General features: G+C 38.1%; 1 protein-coding gene across 1 annotated transcript; it reads left to right on the forward strand.

The window, feature by feature from the left end:
• Positions 1 to 11,696: 11,696 nt before the first annotated feature.
• LOC124291344 (sodium-dependent glucose transporter 1-like) lies at positions 11,697 to 18,230 on the forward strand. Its single transcript, XM_046728325.1, has 6 exons — positions 11,697 to 11,713; positions 11,989 to 12,046; positions 14,052 to 14,121; positions 15,119 to 15,404; positions 16,569 to 17,584; positions 17,674 to 18,230. Exons 2-5 carry the CDS (start codon positions 12,036 to 12,038, stop codon positions 17,537 to 17,539), a joined length of 1,338 nt encoding a protein of 445 aa, XP_046584281.1. The 5' UTR covers positions 11,697 to 11,713; positions 11,989 to 12,035; the 3' UTR covers positions 17,540 to 17,584; positions 17,674 to 18,230.
• Positions 18,231 to 24,084: the final 5,854 nt, after the last annotated feature.

The raw sequence follows: 24,084 nt of genomic DNA on the forward strand, positions 1-24,084 counted from the left end.
TGTTTTATTCAACGAAATGATAGTTACTGTCCATTAACCAAACGTTTCTAAATGTCAAGGTAAATGAACACTACATTGCGCTAATGACGAATGAATTTATAATCTAATGTGAATGAATTCATGCGACCGATGCATGTCGATTTAACAGAATAAATGAATCCTTTTTAACAAAAGTTGGTTTGACAGTAAGTAGAGAAGAGATACACAATAAGATGCGCTTATTAGTTGCAGCGTAAATAGCTAAACGTTCAACTGATAGCTGATCTAGCTACTTACATCAGTTTCTGGTCTAATGAAATATAGTTTGTGACTAAAACAAATTTGCCTGTATTTGAGGTACCATTTTGCTTTGGTGAAGTTATCATTGTCCTTTTGCAGCAACAGTGATGGCATTCAGCTTCTCTGGGCGGTCATAAACGTTTTGGGTAATTTTATGTTTTGGTTGTGGGGGGTGGGGTGTGTGTGCGTGCGTGCGTGCGTGCGTGCGTGTGTGTGTGTGTGTGTGTGTATATAAACAATACAAAATATGGACAATGAAATGTGTGGTACACACGGCTCAGCAGGTACTCATCATTGCGGCTGCATCATAAGATTGTTATAACATACTGGGGGCGGTGGGGTAGCCTAATGGTTAAAGCGTTGGCTCGTCACGCCGAAGACCCGGGTTCGATTCCCCACATAGGTACAATGTGTGAAGCCCATTTCTGATGTCCCCCGCCGTGATGTTGCTGGAATATTGCTAAAAGCGGCGTAAAACCAAACTCAGTCAGTCAGTCAGTATAACATACTGATGAGAAAAGGTGTGGGCATCCCGCTCTACAGATGCAATCGTCATGGACTTCTGGACATGTAAGGAAGTCATCCCCTTGCCATTACATTCTTGCGGATGGCCTTCTGCCATTTTGAATTGTTTAAAATGGATTCCAGTGTGAACAGATCCAGCTGTTTACGTGTTTTCAAAATTTCACACATTTTGGAGAATATTTTGGCCTATATTATATATATTCGCGCACATGCACTCACTTTAGCTTCCTATTGATGCAATAAAATACTTATTATCCCTTACGACTTGCCTGCAATCGATAATTGAAACTTCGAGGCGAACAGCTTGCAAACAGAGAACACTTGCCATATATGGAATGTAAACATTTGCTCCGTACATCGTAAACTGTCGCACGCGGTGTTGTCGGTGTTTGCCGAACTGGCTTCAATCACAAGTTACGCACATGTTTTTGCGCCATATATTAGCGTCTATTTCAGCGGCTAAGTTCAAGATCCAAAGGACTTATAAGATATTCGTGAAGAGCGCGCCAAGAGACATAACTCTATGAGGTTCCCTTGAAATAATGTTCGGCCGGTAGAGAGCACGAGAGTCGATATAATGCAAAGTTGCATTAATTCATTCGAACTTGTTAATTTAATATTGTAATATAAATTACGTAAAAAAAATTAAAATATATTATATGGTAATTTCCTTGAGGGTTGACAGTTATTATTATTGAGAGAATTGCATAATCTATTTTTAGAGAAGTGTGGTGTGAAATAGTGCCTTTAACGATTTTACCAAACCGTGCAAATTACCGAGTTCACATGTATATTAGAACCAATTGCCAATTCTAACGTCAATGTCTTGCCATGGCCTTCCCGATCACCAGATCTAAACAGCTATGGCATGAGCTCGATCGACCGTACGTCAACGTCAAAACACGCCTCAGACACTTCCATAACTGGTTATCGCATTGCACGAAGAGTGGGGAAGAATTCCACAAGAGCGACTTTGTCGACTTATCCAGTCAGTGCCGAGGCGGTGCCGATCAGTAATTGCTGCCAATGGTGGCCATACAAAGTGCTGACTTTGACGCCATCTTGTGGACTCAGTACTCAGAAACACAACAATAAAGGCTGCTATTGTGTTGTCGAGCTCTTTCAGCTTTTTACCATTAAAATTACATGAAATAATTTGTCTTAAATAAAGGCAAATATTTTTTCTAAAAATGGCTCATGCGTTTCTTTTGTTTAAGAGTGTATATATATTCATGTATTCTCTGTAGATCGACACGCACCGGTGTAATGAATTAAAAATTAGTAATGAATAATAATGATCAGTTTACCCTGACATTTAGAAACGTTTGATTAATGGACAGTAACTCTTGTTTTTTTTAAGCTTAAAAGGATTCAGCGCAGATTCTTGGCATTTTGTTTTGGTAGTGAATACTGTAATCACGAAACGTTTGCTCTTACCTCTTCTGTATTATGAGCATGTGTTTATGAATCACTTTCAAATAGTAATGATACCGTATCCTGATTTGCGTATCCAGCTCCCCTCCGTGGCACCCACCATATAGAAATACAAAGGCGAGTCAATTGTTCAAGAACACGGGAATGTACGGTACAAGTCAAAATAGGGATTTTCGTCACTTGGAAACCTCCTCCACATGTCTACCATGAAACTTTGAAAAATAAACCTTCTGAGGCGTTGAATTTTGTAACCGTGATCGAGCAACATCTGAGCATACGATGCTCTTCTGAAATCTTGATGAAAGATTAGTCGGTTGTACCTCAAAAGTTGCGAAATGTAAACACCAAGGTTTGGAATATTGCGCGTCATAAGGTAGAGTTGACTACTGGAAAGTTGAAATCAGTAATGGTTATCTTGATTGGAAAACCGTTGATTCTGGAGACACACAAAGTAAGTCTCTTCCACAGTCATGTCGCTCTGCATTATGTCACATTTTCTTTACTGATGCATCAAATTTGGAAATGCTCTATGCATGTTTGCTATAAAACATATTGACGTTTAGTAGGCCCTCCTAACATATTGTCAAAGAAAGGGCAATACGAAAGGCCGGAGCTGCTACCTAGTGCTTGCAATGATGGGAAAGGAAAGTTAACGTCAAAGTGCTTGTCGTACAATCTTGATGAGAGCTGGCTGTTTATATGGATATATCTAAATATAAAACCTCGATATAAACATGAATAATATAATATCAAAAAGATTATCATAATTCATCATTTTAACAATGCATATCTATTGGGCGTTTGCTTGAATAGCTTCAGCACCAGCCAGGTTCAACCCATCCGAGAGTGCCACTGTCAAAACTGGCCTCCGGTTTGCAAATGGTGCCAAACCTTCCCCCCTAAATCTTGAATGCTCTCTGACTGAAACTGTTCTCCACCACTGCTTACGCTGAGCACTGCGTAATCTAACATCACAGCTGATACTGTTTGTGTGTCAAAACAACGCATCTAACCGACTTTCTTGTTCTCAGCTCTGCCTCACGAAGGCGTCAGTGTTAACTGATAAATGCCTAGAATTCAGCATATACGAAACGAGGTGAAGTTCGAGGACTCCCTCTACGATCTGACTGTGCCTTATCCCCTTACCTCTGGAGGCGGGATACCTATCGGAAATCGCCGCCTGTTCTGCCTGCTTCCCACACTGCTTTCAGGATTTAAGAACCTTTCTTATTCGCGACAATCGACTGTGAAAATATCTACTTATTCTTAGTATCAGTGAATTAGTGTTGCTGCCACATATTTGACTCATTACCTTGTATGATGTGTTTCGCTATAATTCATAAATTACCCATTCGTCTGGCTTGGCTGTTTACCAACTATACAATGTATATAATCGTCACGCTTCAAGTTTAGAATCAACATAGTAGTCGTGTGACGTGGTGGCCCGCTTCGGTGTGAACTGTGTCAGTTACGCAACGTAAAATGCTGTTGGTACCGATGCCAAAATCTGTGAATGGCTGCAACTGATTGACATTCTCCGCAAGTCAGTTATTGAACGCTCGACTCTGCACATGAACTGCTGTTGAAACGTTTCGGCAACCGTACATACCCCTCTCGTATAGGCCTGCTCATGATTATCTCGTGGGTAAGTTTGCACGTGTATCGACCATGTGGTTTTGTGTACCCATTTTGGGTGCTTCCAATTTGTTTCCAAATGACATCGTACTCGATCTTTTATATTTGCACATCATTAAACTAATTTTGTAAAGGGCAATGTGAGTTTATTGCGGTAGTACTGTATGACACATTGTTCGTTGTAATATCTACAAGTAGATATAACATTCATTACATTAACACACGTGGATGGAATCTGACTCTGATTCTTACACCATTGTCAAGATCAATGGGTTGTATAAAGGTAAATGCTATTTGAGACAAGAAACTGAAACGTAAAAAATGGTATTACAACAGTGTAACTTTCAAACTTTACCAGTTGAGATGTGTTCATATTCCTTTAACAAAAGAAAGTGGCACACGTCAGCAACGTTTGCGACTTTTACTATAAATATAATTATTACCAAAATAAGCAAGGATAAAGGGTAAAATATTGGTACACTAACTCATTCGCCATAAAACTACACACTTCGTTTTGTTCCATTGCTTACAATGTTATTACTGTACATCTGTTACATGACAAAGCCACACGATTGGATCGAAATCACTTCATGAATTATGCATTATATAATGTGATTTTATATTCATTTTCTCATTTATTATGCGCCACGGAGCCACGGTTTATATGTTGACGTAAGTATGGATGATTGTTAAATATATACTATTTGAACTATTTTGCCTATTTTTTTTGCCACCCAGGATAGGCTTATGGGCGATATGGCCGTATATTTGTTTGTATTTTGGTATAAGAAATTTTACCACACAGTATTGTATTCTTTCGATAGTATCGAATCTATTGTTTTCTTTGTGTATATTGTGCCTGTACATTCATAGATTGACATTTTGAAACAAAACAGGTGCCTGGCTTCGTAATTGCAATATTCTCGAATACCAACTGAAAATACTGAAAAAAGGTCATATATGATAATGTTAATTATCCCACGCCGCGCGTTTAGCGCGAAGCGGGGGATATACAGCTTTGTGCCTTAAATGAAGGCAGAAATGACCGCAGACAGTTTAAAGAAAACGATTCGTTATTTCGGCGCATTGTTGTACCGCGCTGTGTTACCTTTACCGATATTGATGTATATTTTTAGATAGTGGATCACGTGCGCGTCACGTGACCGTAACTTCCGGTTAGAATGTCGTCTGCTTGTTTACATTCACGGCGGTAAACAAGATGCCTCCAAAACGTAAAAGAATCAATAGTAAAATTGTATGAGCACGGGAAGAAACCTGCAAATATTGCAGAATTACTTGATTTATCGTCATCAACTGTCTATCATGTGATTCATCGGTATAAATCGCGTGGTTCTGTGGAAAACAAGCCAAGAACGGGAAGGAAGAAAATTTTGACTCAGAGGCACTCGGGCAAAATTTTTCGGATTTAAAAATTCTCGTCGGCGATCTTTGAAGGATATTACCAACATATTTAATGAGGACAACAACAAGCATGTGTCATACAGAACTGTTCAAAGAAAATTGTATTCTGAAGGATTTCATAGACGTGTAATTCGAAAGAAAATCAGAATCAGGAAAGTGAACATTAAAAATAGATTAGCATGGTGCAAGGGAAAATTACATCGATCTGTGGACACATATTGGAACAAAGTCATATTTAGTGATGAGTGTAAAGTGATCATTGATGGAAAGGAAAAAGTATTCATTTGGAGAAAAGTTTGTGAACAGTGGGCCCCCCAGTGTTTGGGTGTTCCCTAAACCCCTACCCTATCTTTGATGATTTGGGGTTGCATTACATACCATGGTGTGGGAACTGTAGCCGTTGTAGTAGGTAACATAAATGCTGAGAAATATGTTGAAATTATAGATAACAATATTTGGCCAGTTATTGCTCGTCATTTTCCTGATGACCAATACATATTTCAAGATGATAATGCCCCAGTCCATCGGGCTAGAACTGTTCAAGTTTACAAGACAGAAAATAATTTAAAAGGCATGTCATGGCCAGCCCAGAGTCCGGACTTGAACATAATTGAAAATGTGTGGCATAGGCTTAAGAGAGAATTGCAGTGTCGCACCCATCGCATACATTCAAAAGAGGACCTTGCAGCAGCAATTAATGAGGTATGGACGTCTTTGCCGCTTTCATACATAAGAAACTTGTATTTAAGCATTCCAAAGAGGATACGTCAAGTTCTTGTGTCTAGGGGTATATCACAAAATATTAGGTAGGTACATTCAAGTTTCTTTGAAATAGTGCAATTAAAATTGAGTTGTCAAATTGCGACAAACACGCCGCCATCTCGTTTTTGCCTTCATTTATGGCACAGAGCTGTAGTATTAGGCTCCGTCCGTACGTACGTACGAATTGGAATATCTTAAGAACCGTTCTCTAGATTCTTTTCACATTTGGCACCTAGGTTCATCACAGTATAAGAAAGGTTAAAAACAGGTTTGGTGACCTTGACCTTCATTTCAAGGTCACAAGGGGGCTTTCACGCAGGGCCCAGTCGATTTGGGTGACCTTCACATAATGTTCAAGGTCATGGCGACACTTTGAAGATTTCAGCATGTAAACCAGCATGTTAAGCTATCTCAAGAACCGTTCACTGGATTGTCTTCATATTCAATACAAAGCTTTATCTAGGGAAGGCGCAGAGCCCAGTCGATTTGGGTGACCTTCACATACTTTTCAAGGTCACAGAGACACTTTGAAGATTTCAGCATATTAACCTGCAGGTTATGTTTGTCAGCGCGATACCGCAAGAACCATTCACTGGAGTTTCATCATATTTGACACCAAGCTTCATCCGGGGATGGTGCAGGGCCCAGTCGATTTTGGTGACCTTCACTTAATTTTCAAGGTCACAACGCGATTTGAAGATTTCAGCATGTTAACCTGAATTGTCAGCAAGATATTTCAAGAACGGTTCACTGGATTTTCTTCAGACTTTCATGACTTCCCTTAAATGTTTTTCAATAAGCATAAGTTTGATTTGATAATTTGCGGCGGGGGATTATGTCACCTTAGTGACAATGCTTGTTCTAATTCAATATTGTGCATTTTAAAAGAACAATAACCAATTAATGTTCTTGATGAGCATAGTTATGTATTATATACACTGAAAGTATATGCTTATTAATTCATATTGTCAGTGAGTGTGCTCTCGACGTGGGCTAACATTTTGAAAACTTATTGTTTTACTGAGAAGGTATCGTAATTCATATTCATTCAAAGAATATCGTACCAACCGCTGATATAAAAGTGGAATATTTATTTGAATTTGGCAAATTATCATTAGCGGCTAAATGTGATGTAAATTCTGCCTAGGAACTATGTACAAACGTACTGTTGTAGGTCCCCATGATCCATGCTATGTAACGAACCATATAACGTTATGGATAACAGTGTTTTGTTTATAGTATGGAGCCACTTTTCGATGCAGAGTCTTACTCCGTTATTACGCTAAAAATCTCTTGGTGCAAAGTCTTATGCTTACCTTGTATGTACTCACCAACCCCTAGAATAATGATCAAAGGATTCATCCCTTTTATTTTGACCTACCTTTGGTAATTTGTTGTTTTGCATTGTGCTACGTGTTGTGGTTAAATACATCAAACATATATACTATAGTTTAACGTTTTATACTGACGATATGATGTAAATACAGCCGATATGACTTTAGTTCTTCTCTCCCTGAAAGCATGGTCAGAACAGCGTCTAATTGTCTCCAACAATACGATATGTGGATGAATATCTGCATTTGTCATTAAAGCAAATATAACAGGTTTGTTCCAGGCAAAACACTATACAACTGTCTTAGTTTAGATGTCCGTTACCCAAATTAATCAAACATACTGTTTGACAAGCACTCAGGGATTGTGCTTCTTCATCGAATCCCTAATTAGATATACGACAGATGTACTCTTGGTTACCACCCTCTGTACACTCCGGATGAATGGGTGGCTGCTTCCAATCTATACAGGACACTTGAGGGATTGGCGAACGGATATTGTATTTGAACAAGCATTTTGTTTTCTTTTTAATGTGTCTATGGTAATATAACATTCTGAATAATTTACGTTTCTCAGTGTAATTTATTTATATTTGAATTTGAATTGTTTGCATGATAGTATATTCTTTTGCCAAGTTCTTTCCTGATTCATTGAAAGATAAATTGTTATTGTTATCACATATACATACCCATTACTGTTGCTAATTTACTCTAGTATTCCATGCGGCTCGCCTGTTATCCTTGCCACAGACGAGCGCCATGTAAAGATTCGTCATACTTGGATGGAGAGTTAGCTGTAAATACACACATTAATGAAGCACCATTGACTTTCATATCCGTAGAAAATACAATCACGAATTGTAAATGCTTTGAAAACCAAATTCCTCATATTAAGATCATAACTGTAACATATTTTCCACTGATTAAACAAAAACAACTTAAATTTAGAAACACTTTCCTTGCAATCTGAGAGTTCAAAACAGGACTATCAATAATAATGTAGCCTTCCCTCGCACGAATAACATCTGCAAGTCTACTGGTCAAGCGTCGAATTCGCAGCATCGCATCTTCTGCCGTTCCTCGTGGAGCGTCTGTGTCAGTTCCTTCAGATTTTGAACAGAAGGAATTCTCGCTCCAGTTTGGCGTCAAAGATAGTCCCAAAGATGTCCGGTTCATATCGGGGTTCATACACCAACTATAAAGAATGGCCATAGGAATTACGACTGTTTCGGTTGATTTGCATTAGCATAGTTGACAATTACAATCAGCTGCTGCCAACAGCCCATCTCCTATCTTGAGCGGTATCCTCCCAAAACTTCCACATCCCAAAAACTTCCACAGCTTATAACAACAACAGCTCTGGTTGACTGCACACACTTCAGCATACTGCATTACCCCAGTCTGTAATGGTTTAACCCATTAATCAGTAATGAATACAAACTGTCACTTAGTAATAAATTATATATTTTATTAAGTCAGGGTTAGCAACAAAAATCCATATCTTTTCTAGTTACATATAAGAAGAAGTTTATTCATATTCAAGGCCTCGTGGGCAAAAGTACAAAAGTGTATATACATAATTTCAGTGCGCATGGACATCGAAGTGATTATTTACATGTAATAGAAATTAAATTGGTAGATTTCGTTTCAAAAAGAGTGCAAGATTTTTTAAGCATTCTAGATTTTGCGAAGACATTAACAAATTAAACTTTTCAAGTGTGGGATAGGTATAAAAATAACTTGGTAACAACAGTTTCCTGTTTTCATCATAGTATGGGCAGACCAATAAAAAGTAAAATTCATCTTGAATGACATTATAATTACATTTTGTACGCTTCAGTAATTCAGTATTTACATTTTTATCATTATCGATATTGCTGTACATTAAGTTTATGGCTCATGCATCTAAACATTTGTGGTACTTACGTGAAGCAAAGGTTCAGGATGAAATATAATTGCCATTGTCTTGTCATAAATTGTCCAGAAATATTCAAAGTTTTCACAGGTCTTTGTCGATTTCGTCTACGTGGTGAAAAGCAACCGATGTGACCACGCCAGCTCATAAGTGAGTCTCCCATTTCTCACGTGCAACTATCGGTGATAGGCAACTGTGACAGCTATTGACAACTATCAATGTGACACCACTTGAAATGTGCTTCGTTTCAAACGTCTTCAAAATACATTCGATCTGTGATATTTCGGTTCAATACTACTTACTAGAGCATTTCTGGTAACACTTGTTCATCAGTACATTGTTAAAAAGCAGTTTTGAAACCAAAAAGGCTCACTTTCTTCAGCTCGATGTGAACACGTCAAAGTGTCTCTTTTGACGCATGCGCACCACCCTAGTTACATATAACAGCCTATGTAGCACATCTATATGAAACTTATGTCCTATAGTGTCCAAGATTTCACCCGCACATTTGACAGTCATAACCCTGTCACTCTGTACTGTTGTTGGAGCATTATATACTGTCGCAGTGTCACTGCCGTAACATACAGTCTTTACCTGTTTTATACATGGCAGGGACATCCATATGTAAATCTTTTGCCTATTACATATTCTTTAAACATATATCTGATTGACAAATTTCATTAAATTATCTTTTAAAGTAAACATATAAAACTGGCTATTGTTACAAATGTCACTACCGTTACTGTGTCACTACCATAACATTGAATGCCGATGTCCATACCATAACATTATCAATTTCCTTATTTAATTAAAATTGATTTATGTGTTTATGCCTGGATTTGGTAGTGCAAGTATGTTTGGTAGTAGAGCCTCAAGTAAGCATAACAAATTCATGTTCTCATTTGGAATTTTTCGGTACATATTACTTCATATTTGCAAATCAGAATTGAAAGGAATTGTTTGGCTTGTTGGCCCCTTTTAAGCAATAAATATAAACTCATTATATTGTAAAACTACATATTTTGACATACATGTACATCAAATGCACATTACGCTTGCATAATTTATGTTTTGCATATTCAGAATTTGATGAACGTAATCAACACATTTCAAGTTAAAACAAGAAAACAATATTTACAATTTTTGCCTACATGAAATATGCACAAATATATATTATATATATTTCAGATTTATTAACTAACTGCTGTCTTCTCTACAAAAATCTCCTCTCTGCTAAGTCAGGTGTGATGTATCATTACCTGTTGTTTCAGTTCAGTGCACTTCCTGGGCTATCCTATTACCTAAAAAGGGTGGACGAGGAGTAGTTGTGTAAACAATGTGTGGTAGTATTGGGATGTGGTAGTTTTGGGATATAACCATCTGGAGCAATAATGCATATTTTTACTTAATTACTTGGCATGTAAATAAATCAGAAAGGATTCACGACAAAGGCGACAAATGAGAAACACCACCAACAAAAATCCCCAACAAAATAGCGTTAGAAGCATGGGCCATATCAGGACGCTGTGTTTTAATTTTACATCGCGTCGGTAAAGGTCATAGCGACTACACAGAAATACAAGTATGTAAAGAAATCATATACTGTATGGTGCTATCGTTATCTCCCAATTGACAGACACCCAATAAACAGACACTGAACTAGAAGGTTAATTAGGGTAACACCTACGGGTATAATGGAACAATCCACTGTCTAGTGAGTAGAGAAGGGTGAGCCTGAAACAGGTTCGTTACTGAGAAGTTTGATTGTGGGTAAATAGAACTTTGTTGTAATTAAATAATAAATGATTTCTCTTCTCAAAATTGATGTTACTATCAATTACTATCGAATATAAAAGCAGCTTTGTAACTGAGAGGTTTGATTGTGTTATTGATAGAAAAGACCCGTCCCAATAATAGCATATGTACAACAGAAGTTAACTGAGAAAACGTTTTGTTATTCAAAATAAATCGTAATTAAGTGCACTCGTCATATATCTTAATATTATAAAACATATAACTTCTTTATTCCATATGAATAATATTTAGGTTCACATTTGTCTTTATTTGATTTATATGATACAACAGTATCGCAATTTCTAATAGCTAAGCTAATGTTTTCAATATGATGATGCCGACTCCCGTTAGACTAGAAGGTTAAACCGAAATGTTTATGAAAATAAACTGTTTTTATATTGCAGCAATAAAAATTCAAATTACTGTCTTTTCGTCCATCTTTCAAAATAAATAATATAGCTTCAGTTTGTTCCTGTGTTTTTATTTGGACTATTCCATTATAATGTGTAGGTAACAGGTAGTAGATAATCTGTTCACTGAACCGTAAATGTTGTTGTTTTAAGGCGTCTGCGAACTGGCTGTCTGCGTAATGGGAGGACACCTGTGCTATACCTACGTAAGGCACTACAATAGCTTTAAACGGTTTATTTGAAGTATCGATTATTTATGTCAGTTCCCAAACACGGGAGTTCCCGATACTTTTTTGAGACGTGGTTACAAATATTGTGAGGTGGTTAACTGACGCGAACTTATGGGCAATCACTTCTGAGAAAGTAGTTGCTATGCTATGTAACAGTTGTTTAGTCACAGTGTTTGTTTCCATGTGTAAACAGTACGTCTTTGTTCTCAAATGGTGAAATCATATACGCTGATGCCTTTGTGCCATTTCAGGAAACGGATAATAAATTAGCTTCAAGTGAATAAACGTGAAGTCAAAAATGGAATCAAGGTGAGTTTTTCAATCAGGACGTTTATCACAATAGTATGATAATGTCTCCCACTTCTGTATCGTTCAGGTTTCAGACAAGGTCTGTACTTTGGTATGATGCATTAAATGCATTCAAGAACCCTGACCGCCTCTTTCAAGTATATACATCTAAAGTTTATCTGCCCTACAGGCACATGGGCCGCCAAATATATGTCTCAGATATCAAGCTTATAGAATCCACGAATGACTTTATGCTTTGGAAACTGTAGAAATCAATACCTTGTGGATTTTTCAAAATATGCTTCTCACACTTTGATAAGGATCACAAAAATTCACAACTTTACTTAAACGTAGATTTATAATTTGAAATTGTATCTATTTAAAACTGGATAAATAATAATATGGTAACCCTTCTTTAGGCAGACAGACACTTTATTCTAACCTTATGCACTTGATACATGAGTAACCATAAAAGTGGTTTTCATGGCACCAGTCGACCATCTTGCAAATCATAGAACGAGTCACTGACAAATAAACAACACCTGTCAATAGCAGGTATGGGATCCACAAGATGCAATGACAAACTGAAACCTAGGAACCATGCTTACAATAAGCTTAGATATTTAAACCAAATTTGACCCGACATAATTGTTTTCTGTTGAATCCATGATTTGATCCTTAGCAAAGTGTGAATAGTATTAAACATGATGTGCACGTATCTATGAAATCTCAGAAAAGAACCAAATATAATTATAAAAATCTATAATAGCGGGAAACCATTTTCATACTTATAATAAATCTGCTAAAATCTGAATCCGTTTTATGATTCTGACGATATCATAGGTATGTTTTTATGAATCATTATCATGTAGCGCACGACATACATTAAACTGATTTATCAACATTGTACACCACTATCTCACACGATAAACTAAAGGTAAGTCAATCCTTTATTCATTTGTCAGTGAACATGATGACATACATGTGGATATGGGGATAGTATATTTAGGAAAGAAACAGGAATCCCAAATGGCTTAGATAGTAATCTCCTCCTCGCTTATCTGGGTCCTTACGGATCTGAATAAGAAATCAAAACACGAGAATATAGCCCAAACACATAGCTACACCTTCAGATGTATCGATGATGTGATATCTTTCAATAATGGTCAACTGGAAAATATCTTTTTTTTTTACCCGCCTGATCAAGATAATATGAAACAAACCACACCAAAAGACATATCCTTTTGGAACAATACCCCAGCGGATCCAGCCTTTGGTATATAAATTTCAGGTCATTTTGAGTACATTCGGGCATGCACACTTTTCGACGATCCCCAAAAGCCGTATATGGCATAAAGATGTTTGATCAGGGTTACAACATTCGAACCCTAATGTAAAGATTGTGACAGATTTGGTAACGAAAGACAGATATCTGACCCCATACATGAAAAATTCTCATGCGTACGTAGATTCTCGCAAGCAATACCCTCAACTCTATTGTTGTCGTATGAAGAGCATAGATAAGTCCAGGGCCTAGATTTTCGAAGCTCTCTTAGCGCCAGGATAGTCGTAAGTGCCATACATTAACATTAACTTACGACTATCTTAGCGCTAAGAGAGCTTCGAAAATCTAGGCCCAGGTGTTCAGGCTTTACACCTAGGTTGACTGTCATCGGGCATTGCGACATGGCTGTATACTCCCCAGGGAGTTGTAAGAGTATCGGAAAGTATGATAGTGTCCCATGATAGTAATGTACGTAGCGCCGTGAGCAGGCAGCCTGGATATGAGCGCCATATAAGCGGACTATTACTATTATTACTATTACTATTACGCTGACTACTTGGGTGTTGATTACGTCTGTAAAGGCTTACCTGCAAGCCAAAACTTAGCATTACCCAATACTTATACTGATTTTATCATAAACACATGTTTAAAGTACACTCAGAAACATGGTACAGGCTGTGTGTGATTATGGGAAGGTTTGTGTTGTTTTTATTAATATATCATTTTTATGATTTTCTGCAGGGACGAGACCATCTCCAAGACAAATCGTATCATCTACGCGGTGATATTGTGTGGCACATCCTGCGTTACGGTAATTCATTCATTCATTCAGTGCATAAATAATCAAACTTGACGTTCATAATTATGACTACTGAAATACGATTTTATCACTAGGTCAATTTTCATAGTTTAATGGGGTCCCAGAGAACAAGGTAAGGTGCTGTTATGTCAGGTCACAGCTTTGACTGTACCCGAAACGCATCATCAGCATCGGATGCAAAAGCGCTGACGGAAATGGTCAAGTCAAGTCAAGTGTTTATTTCCAGTATGAAGGCCTCAGGCCCATATACAATGCAAAATATATACAGTTTTATATAAAATAGATACATTGCAATATTGCCTTAGTTTGCAAAACATAACATTATGGGTATACATATGTCATATATATTATGGTGAACAAATATTGTATGTGTGATATCTATCATCTCAGGTATTACATGTACTCTCTCTTAATTTATAGGGGCGGTGGGGTAGCCTAATTGTTAAAGCGTTGGCTCGTCACGCCGAAGACCCGGGTTCGAATCCCCACATGGGTACAATGTGTGAAGCTCATTTCTGGTGTCCCCCGCCGTGATGTTGCTGAAATATTGCTAAAAGCGGCGAAAAACCAAACTCAGTCAGTCAGTCAGCTTAATTTATATGCATGCCATAAAAATTTACTTAGTACATTTTCCGTTGATAGAATTGATCTAAATTTAAACATGTTCGGATTTTGATTTGATTTTATATTTATATACATATACAAACAAATAAAAAATGGTACTCGTCTTCACTCCCTAAATTACAATATGGACATAAACGCATAAACGTAACCAGACGCATTCGTGTTATAGAATAAAGGTTAGTTTTTGCTGGTTAAAGGTCACGCTTGATTCTCGTCACACCGCCAGGACATGTCACAATCCTGCACACTAAATGTATGGACTATTTCTCATGTTATTTTCAAACACCTACTACAATCAGCAGCTGGCGATAACTTCATATTTGTTCCACAGTTGATCTATGGCTATGCCAATTTCACCTTGTAGGGTTCTGCGAGCAGTTTGATCGGCCTCTCCCTACCTGACATCCAGTGTTTGCTGGGCATCGACCTCAAGGTAGCTAGCTCCCTCCTGTTTGCCTATGGCCTAGGCATGTGCTGCAGCAGCCTTACAGGGCACTTCATCAGAGACAATGTAGATACCACTTTGTGCATGGTGGCCACGTTGGTGTTGAACGCTGTGGCTATTGCTGCAATACCAATATCTCCGTTTGTGTGGCTCACCTTCACCCTGGTCCTCATAGCTGGATGGTGTACAGGGATATGTAGATTTGGTAAGTTATCTAATCATTATTCCTGAAGACAACATTCTTAAAATGGCTTTATCGTGACAATCCAGTCGAACTAAAATCAAACTGCAGTACATGTATGTATATAGTTAGGCGATCAAGGTAAACATTGTGCACATACATGTTACCATGACTTTGATTTCTATCAAAAACTGTAGAATTCCTCCGATGCTATAAATTGGTGACAAGCTGAGATCCGTTGCTCCTACTCACCTGTCCTAGATGCGCAGATCATGATAAATGGTTAGAAAGCATCATACTCGCATATGTGATAAATGCCCACTGCGATGTTGATAATGTATAATTCTACCTGCAAAATTGCACGCCAATTTGCTAAAGATCGTTTGAAGTTGAGAGCCATATATGGAATGCTCGACGTCTCCTCGAACAGCATCTATATGTTTGGGTACAGAACATTTAGTCAAGAAGAAGTAATCCCGATTCAGCTGATGACGGATTAAGGATATACTCCGAAACGTTGTGTTGCTCATAATTAAGAAGTTGACATCCATACATTTCTTTCCTTCGTTATCCCCTGACCACAAACTTTGACCCGTTCCTCGATGATCTTAAGGCTTCACTTAAACTTCAGATATAGCGGCGATCTGATATATACACATGGAAAAAGTATCGCAACTTCTATGATTTTAACCCCCTATAGCCATATATATTCATTTATAATTGTTCAATACTGGTGTGGGTGTGCCTCTTACGTGACCTTAAACTTGACCTTGTCATGATCTGAATGGACAGCGGTACTTCACAGACATCCTACACGCGGTTGTTGTACCATCTCTTGAGCACAAGAACAGTCTTCATGTTTCACAGTCTTTGGTGTCTACTTTTCACAGCTCTAATGTTGCATACAAACATGGTCTCTGAACAAATATTGTAAAAAATCTTATACTAATCTTGCCCCAAAGTCGTTCAACAATGGTAAACAAACAAGACCTTAGTTTATGGTAAACACGTGTAGTCATTTACAAATTTGCAGGTGTCAGTGAGCAACATTATGTCTGAAACAAATCCCTTTTTGGGCTTGTACCATATATTTCCGTGTATACACATATGCTTTGGCGTATTAGCGTATCATATATATTATCACCATCATCTTCTTCTTTTTCTTCATTTTCATTATTATTATTTCAGTGCGCATATTACAGTGTAACATCGTATGGCCCACCAGCTTCTTTGGAGTGTTCTTCGTTGGTACAGGAGCATCAGTCAGTGCGATTATTACCCCTCTTATTGTCAAATACTTCATACAACATCGTCGGTTGCTGCCTGCAGGAGAACCGTCAGGTAATACAACAAGACAGATCGAAGAACAAAGGTGTGATGGGTTTAACTCTAACATACAATACCCCTACATTTTAATATCAGGGTTAGGCCTTCTTCTAGCCATAAGTCTCATGATTAGCTACACTACATACCTGCAGAATGGTGACGTGATGGAAGTAACCCCACGAAACAACAGGAAACCAACTGAACAAAGAAGCCATAGTCTGACGTACATATTTTTGGCCCTGGGTTTAGGATTCACGAGCTCGTCCGGTAAAGTAACGTTTATAGAGCTCTTTGCAACCTATGGAATTCGCAGCCAACTACACCTGAGTGTCGGGGAGATGTCTGTAATGATGTCGGCCTTCTCTAGTGGAATATTCTGCAGCAGACTCTGCAGTGTCTTCCTATCATCCAGGATCAGACTCGAAGTCTTAATGCTGACCTATGTTGTTCTCGTTAATGTTGCGTCTGTTCTGTTCGTACTCTTTAAAGACACAAACATCATCATGCTGTGGACAAACTGTATCATGTATGCTCTAGGAACAGGATCGATGTTTCCGGGGCTGCTGTCCTGGATACAGAAATATTCAGGTAGTTCGAAATCGCCACGACTCTTGAATGCCATTATGTTTTCTAGTTTTGTTGGAGTTTTAGTTCATCCAACATTGTCTTCTGTATTTTTTGGATTGTTTGGACCTGATGCCTTCGTATACGCTGTAACCGGCATGGCTTTTTGTCAACTCTTCATGTTTATTGGACTGTGGTGCATAAGTCATAATAGGAAACACGAAGTCAACATGAATGTAACTCAAGACCCATTGCTTAATGACCAATAGCATTGCTATGGATCAGCAAAGATAGTATAGGAGTTACAAACAAAGGACTGACTGACTGACTGAGTTTAGTTTTACGCCGCTTTTAGCAATATTCCAGCAATATCACGGCGGGGGACACCAGAATACAAACAAAGAAGAAGCACACCCCACATTATATTAACAGGGACAATATTGACGTTAGCACTTACAGCAAATGCCAATTCATTAGGGTATGTTTATTATTATAGCTCCACGTCTACGGGGATAGATAGCCCCGTTGCTATTCTGTTGATAGATACTATTTACATATTTCTTACACAGCTGTATATCATTACGTTATTGTTAGTTGAATTCACACAAAATTGTCAGTAAGGACAAAGGGTATACATGTGTTATATCCTATATGGCTCCTTAAAGACAAACAGACTCCGTACTTATACTGACTGAGCAGATGCGACAAATATCAAGGTGTCGTGTTGCCAAAATACCCAACACGGTAACATTATAACTTGTTCACTGGTTACAGAACACCTCAATGTTAATTTTGAACTGTTTGACGCACGGGTATGAGATCATAATAAGTACCAGAGTAATGTAATTAGCCAATACTGGATTTTCATATGACACAGAATCTAGCAGATGACAAGAAAAACAAATTTAGAGTTATCACCCTTCTATCGCTTTGCATTTGCAAAACATCGGTAATTTCCGTACATCATATGTGACTCAAATATTCGAGATAAAGAATTACTAACACGAAGTACCAAATGAATTCCAACAAATCGGCATTCCCAGCGGGTAACATAGAAAATGTTACTCACTTGTAAGCGGGTTACATTGAAAATGATAGAAGAACGCTCAGCCAGTCAGAAAACGACATTGATGTGTGAGGTAAGATAACAGTGGCTATCTATGGTGAGATCGATATGTCTACTGATTTGATTGATGAACTGATGAAGTGCGACTTGTTCACTGATGCACATGGTGTTTCCCAGCCCCTGAAGTGTCATTCTATTTGGTCATTCTGCCACAGGCCGTTTTTGCAAAATAATGTAACAGCCACGGTGACAATATACAGGTTCCTTTTGTTTACTATAGTAAAGAAAGATTGACAATCATTTTCTCATAGGAGAGCAATAAATGTTTGGATTTTCGGATTTATAAGATATATAGATGGGATATAAATCTGCCTCCATGTCAAGCCAGTGTGAATTGCGTCTGAATCCAGATAAGCATGCTGTACATATACGTGACACATTCTTTACCGTTTATAGTAAATATGGGAATAGATTGACAATATCGTACTTTATTGTAGATCACTTACCTATATCCATTAAGAATTGTGTAAGCATAAATGTAAATAAAACCAAGAGACAACGCTGTACTTCGACTGTTTGTGGTCTGTTAGTTTTACACATATTGTCATACGCGACTAACATCGTAACGTTTCTCAGGCAAGCATGTACATGCATTATGTGATAAACGTAACCAGTACTAATAACATATGTTTTCATCATTGCATTTACATGTAAACAGGGGGAAATTCTACCACATTCTCTCAAAGCACCATTGATTGATGTACTGAATTTAACAGTTAAAAACGATTCAATAGCATTAAATGCTTGATTGGCATTTTAGAAGATGATATTTGATGAACATAGAGATTTTTCTGGGTTACATCTTCTTTTTATTCTCGAGTACAACGTTTCAGGGCTTGTTCTGGCCCCATCACATCACTTGCGAGACGCGCGAAAAAGATTTGTAGCCCTGACCTACTGCAACAAGAAACAGACCACCTGATGACAACATTCATCACATACAATGGTTATCCAAAGAACCTTGGATATATATAAAGAAAACACTACAAGATCAAGTTCAGCCTCCTCCGAAACCTGAACCATCTCCCATCCGCATCAACATCCCGTATGTTGGGCCCATCAGCCACCAAGTCAGCAGACTCCTAAAGAAAATGGCCAGCATTGACACCACTTTCTCGTCTGGCAAAACCCTTAAAACTTTGCTACGTGCAAATGGTAAGGGGTGCAATCACGCTATATCCAACCCTAAAGGCTGTGTGTATAAACTGAAATGTGACTGTGCTGACATCTACATTGGTGAGACAGGCAGACCAGTAGCTACACGTGTGAAAGAACACAAAACTTCAGCGGACAAATCAGATCTGAAATCTGCAGTTTCTGAACACATTGTGAATAATCCCGATCATGAAATTGACTGGGAAACTGAAGTTCTCTCAAAAAACGTCAGTGACTGGCGTAAACGCAAGTTGATTGAAGCTATCTTCATCAAACGCACAAAACCAGCAATAAACAGGGATCAGGGTGTCTACCTCCCAAATGCATGGTACATAAAACAATAAGACAATACCCTACCCTCGTCACTGTTCCCATGTATAAAGAATAAGTTCTATGTATACACTGTTATTACTTTACATTCTATACATTTATAAATACGTCTCTGTACATTTCTAATTCAATCAACAATTTTGTATAAGTATCTGCACAGTTCTAAATTGATCCATTAATTTTGCAGTAAATGACATCTTATATATTCATAATAACATGTATTCTATTAGCCATGTCATCTGTATCTATTGACCACCACATGTATTGCGTCGTCATAGCATTGTGACGTCATAAGCATTGTGATGTCACGGCCAGAGTTAACAGTTACTGTTCAGTTTACCTGATGATGGGGCCAGAACAAGCCCTGAAACGTTGTACTCGAGAATAAAAAGAAGATGCAACCCAGAAAAATCTCTAGATTCAATAGCATATACATAATTTTCTCGACATATTCGATTTTATGAACCTCTAAGAACATATATATATATATATATATATATATATACACACACACACACACACACACACACACACACACACAAAATTCATGCAAAAGTTTTCAAAGCATGTTTCAAAGATAATCTGTTGCTAAAATGTAAGCCCTGGTATTATTGTGTAAGGTGCGCAGGTTGTTTATTAAAACCATTTCTCACCATTGTTAGTATATCAGACCAATAATATAGTTGCAAGTAGCGATATCTCGATCCATGGGCTGTATGTAGTGGACATACTTGTAGTGGTTTGTAGAGAACCGTTAGTGATACAAACCATAGTGAGCAATATGACTCCTTGGCTTCCAGATCATGTATTCTTTTACCTCTTTAGTCGTAGGAGCTACGGGGCTGCAGTTGAATTATAAATCGACAATCATTGTCTACATTACATGCACATACAACATTTTTATCTGATGTCCGAGGTACAGATTTAACCAGACGCAGTGGTACACTATAGTTTTCAGTCACGCATCTCACGATATGGCTGAAATATTGCCGATGTGACTTTAAATCTTAACTCACTCACTCATAGCACTTTGCCGATGTACAGTTATGTGTAACCTACCCCATCGTGCTCAATATCTTACTGAGCATGAAATTAACAGACCACGATTCTAAACAGAATGCGGGGCTATAAAAACAACTCAGGTTGGGGTCTGTATCAAATTCCTCGCAGACAAAAACAAAAACGAGGAATGTTGCACTTATATATGACTCAGCTGGTAGTCTTGAATTCACAGAGAGGTACTCGAAAACATACTAATGGGAATATTATCTGCTTCGTTTTATAAATGTGAGTGGCTGATAGACCAGGTCCTGGCAACCCCAGACCACTAATTCGTTTCACTGTAGAGTTCATTATACACGGCCAGATACCTAACGACTGCATTTCAGCGATTCTCTGTCGTGTCTGAAACGAAAACGTGGCTCTTCCAAAGATTCATTCCATCGAATCCGGATCTGAGTGAGCCAGTGAATGAGTGAGAACATTTGAGTGAGTGAGTACGGTTTTACCCCGCTTTTAGCAATAGTCCAGCAATATCACGTCACGGTACACCAGAAATGGGCTTCACACATTGTGCCCATGTGGGGAATCGAATTCGGGTCTTCGGCGTGACGAGCCAACGCTTTAACCATTAGGCTACCCCACCGCCCCGAGAGTCAAATATGAAGTCACATCGGTAATATATTAACCATATCGTGACTATGAAATCTATATAGTACAAGAAATAAACAAGAAAGGTATTAATATCCGTCAACAAAAATAATTAAAATATTACAAATTTACATTTTTAACTGGCAAGTGGACATACAACGTAATTTCTGTATACGACACGTTATAAAAACGGGCTTTAGATCGCCAGCATATGAAGGTAGATCATCATACTAGGGACCTTGGGGACTTGCAGTACTTGTGTTACCTCTATGGCCTCCAGCTGGATTTACACCATTCCTGCTAGCGATTGTCGCCACATCTAGTCATGACGTACATACCATCTTTGGGGGACAATGATTGTCGTAAGAGGCGACTAACCAGATCGGGTCATGTCATCGTATCCCAACTGTGTACATCGATGCCCATGCTGTTGATCACTGGATTATCTGGTCCAGGCTTGGTTATTTACAGACCGCCGCCATATAGCTGGAATGTTGCTGAGTGCGGCGTAAAACTGAACTCACTTATTCACTTTGGGGGGACAATCATTATCTGGGTATGAAATATACATGAAGGTGTTATTCAACAGTTTATTCAACGACTGTATTTACAAATCAATATAATCACCACAGAGGAATGACAATAGTGGAGAGGCGGTACACATTGAATGGGAGTGATGGGGTGAGTGAGTAAGCAAAAACTTGTACACTGGCATCGGCGATGTGTAAGGTAGTTTAATCATAAAACAAACTACATCAATATCAAAACAAATAATTATTCATCAGATTATTATGAGATAAAAGTAGGCTATACACCAATAGCAAGCAAAGCAAGAGCGTCGTACTGGGAGTCAAGGGAACATACAGTGCTTCTGCTTCCTGCGTGATTTCCCAACATCGTTTACGCCATCACGTTGGTTACTAATGGTTGTGTGTAATGGTACCACAATATTCTCAGATGGTAATAACACCACACATGCTAAAACATACTATTCAAAATGTATAAAATAAGTCTATAACAACACGAATTGTACAAATGAGTACTTGAAATTTGGTCCTTAAAAGTTGCATTATAATGACTATCCCTTGTAAGATAATATTTCCAGTCAAGCCAAACGTGTTTGATTGTGATTTTCTCATCACAAGGGACACAGATTGGAGAAATGTCAATTTACTTCCAAGTGTAAAACATCGTTCACCGTGTCTACAATGACATTACAAATGGATGTAACCTAATTTAGGTTTAAATTCCTTCTTGGTTGTCCCATCGTTTTTGCATTAAACTACGAACATGTTCCTTTTTGGCTTGTTTTAAACCTCTGTAGGGAAAACAACAAGGTGAGAAACTGATTTAGCACGAAATGCTTTATCTGAACATCAGCTCTGGTTTTACACGACACGACCAGATAACCAACAAGGTACCACGCCGTATTGGCCAGTGGCTGGAGTACTGTATCCTTCCAAAGGATCGTTAATCGACACTGTTCTTTAAGAAGGCTTGTCAGCTTCTGCATACAGACCGTCAACAGTGGACCGAAAACTGTTAAATATTGTGATATAAAATGAGGCAACGTGTCTATCAAGCCAAAATCATATGAATCCTTTAAAGTGCCATGCTTCTAGGTTGCATGGTAGGATTTTTCTCAAAATAGAAGAAAACTGATACTACGTACTGTAAATGGTTTTACAAAGGATTCTAGTACTCAGTAGTACTGTAAAAATATTAAATATTTTTCATTACTTTGGCATTTGAAAACCAATAATCTTATCTATATTTTACCAGTATGTTACACGTAATGGGCGATAATTTGAGGGACTTGTATGATCCCGACCAGGCTTTGGAATACGAACGACAATGGCACTATGCAAGGTGAAGGTAAATTTATGAAAATCAAGATATGGATACGCGTTCTTTGCTTTATGTGAAACACACATTAACTGCGAAGTTCTGATACAATGGTTTTGATACAATGGTTTCTGATACAATGGTTCTTATCAATGGTTTCATAAGCTAGACTGCGATCTCGTATTAGGCCTTCACTGAACTTATAAGGCATGTGTGCCGGACAGCTAATTTCAAATTCATCAAATTTTAAGCTTGGACTCTCTTGGTATATTGCATCAGAACAACTCCGGATAATATCATTTAACATCCTTTACTTCACCAGCTTTACCTTTAAGTCCGTTTTCCTGTACCAATGGTGAAAACGAAGCTGGAGTGCATTTACCCTTAGCTTCATTGACAAGGACCCGAGAACAAGTATACCTTCCCTTTAGGAATATAGTAGTCTTGTCACTCTTCACCACCAGATGAATCTAGTCCAGAATCCGATTCTAAGGGGTACCGACTTGATGTTTTTGTTTCCTATTCCTATGGTTAAATAAAAGGAGGTTCTGTACTATGGAGCGTTTCAGGAGATTCATTAATAAAAGCTAAAGCATACGAGCGTAAACCTACCTCAACCAGTTTCACTGACCATGGCGATGAAAGAGGAGGACTGATTACAAGACGACTTACAATTTCTTTCATGCCATGAGGTAGAATGAAGATACA

The sequence above is a fragment of the Haliotis rubra genome, unplaced genomic scaffold, assembly GCF_003918875.1.
Source record: "Haliotis rubra isolate DU_JTF1 unplaced genomic scaffold, ASM391887v1 Scf49, whole genome shotgun sequence".
In the NCBI taxonomy this organism is placed as follows: domain Eukaryota; kingdom Metazoa; phylum Mollusca; class Gastropoda; order Lepetellida; family Haliotidae; genus Haliotis; species Haliotis rubra.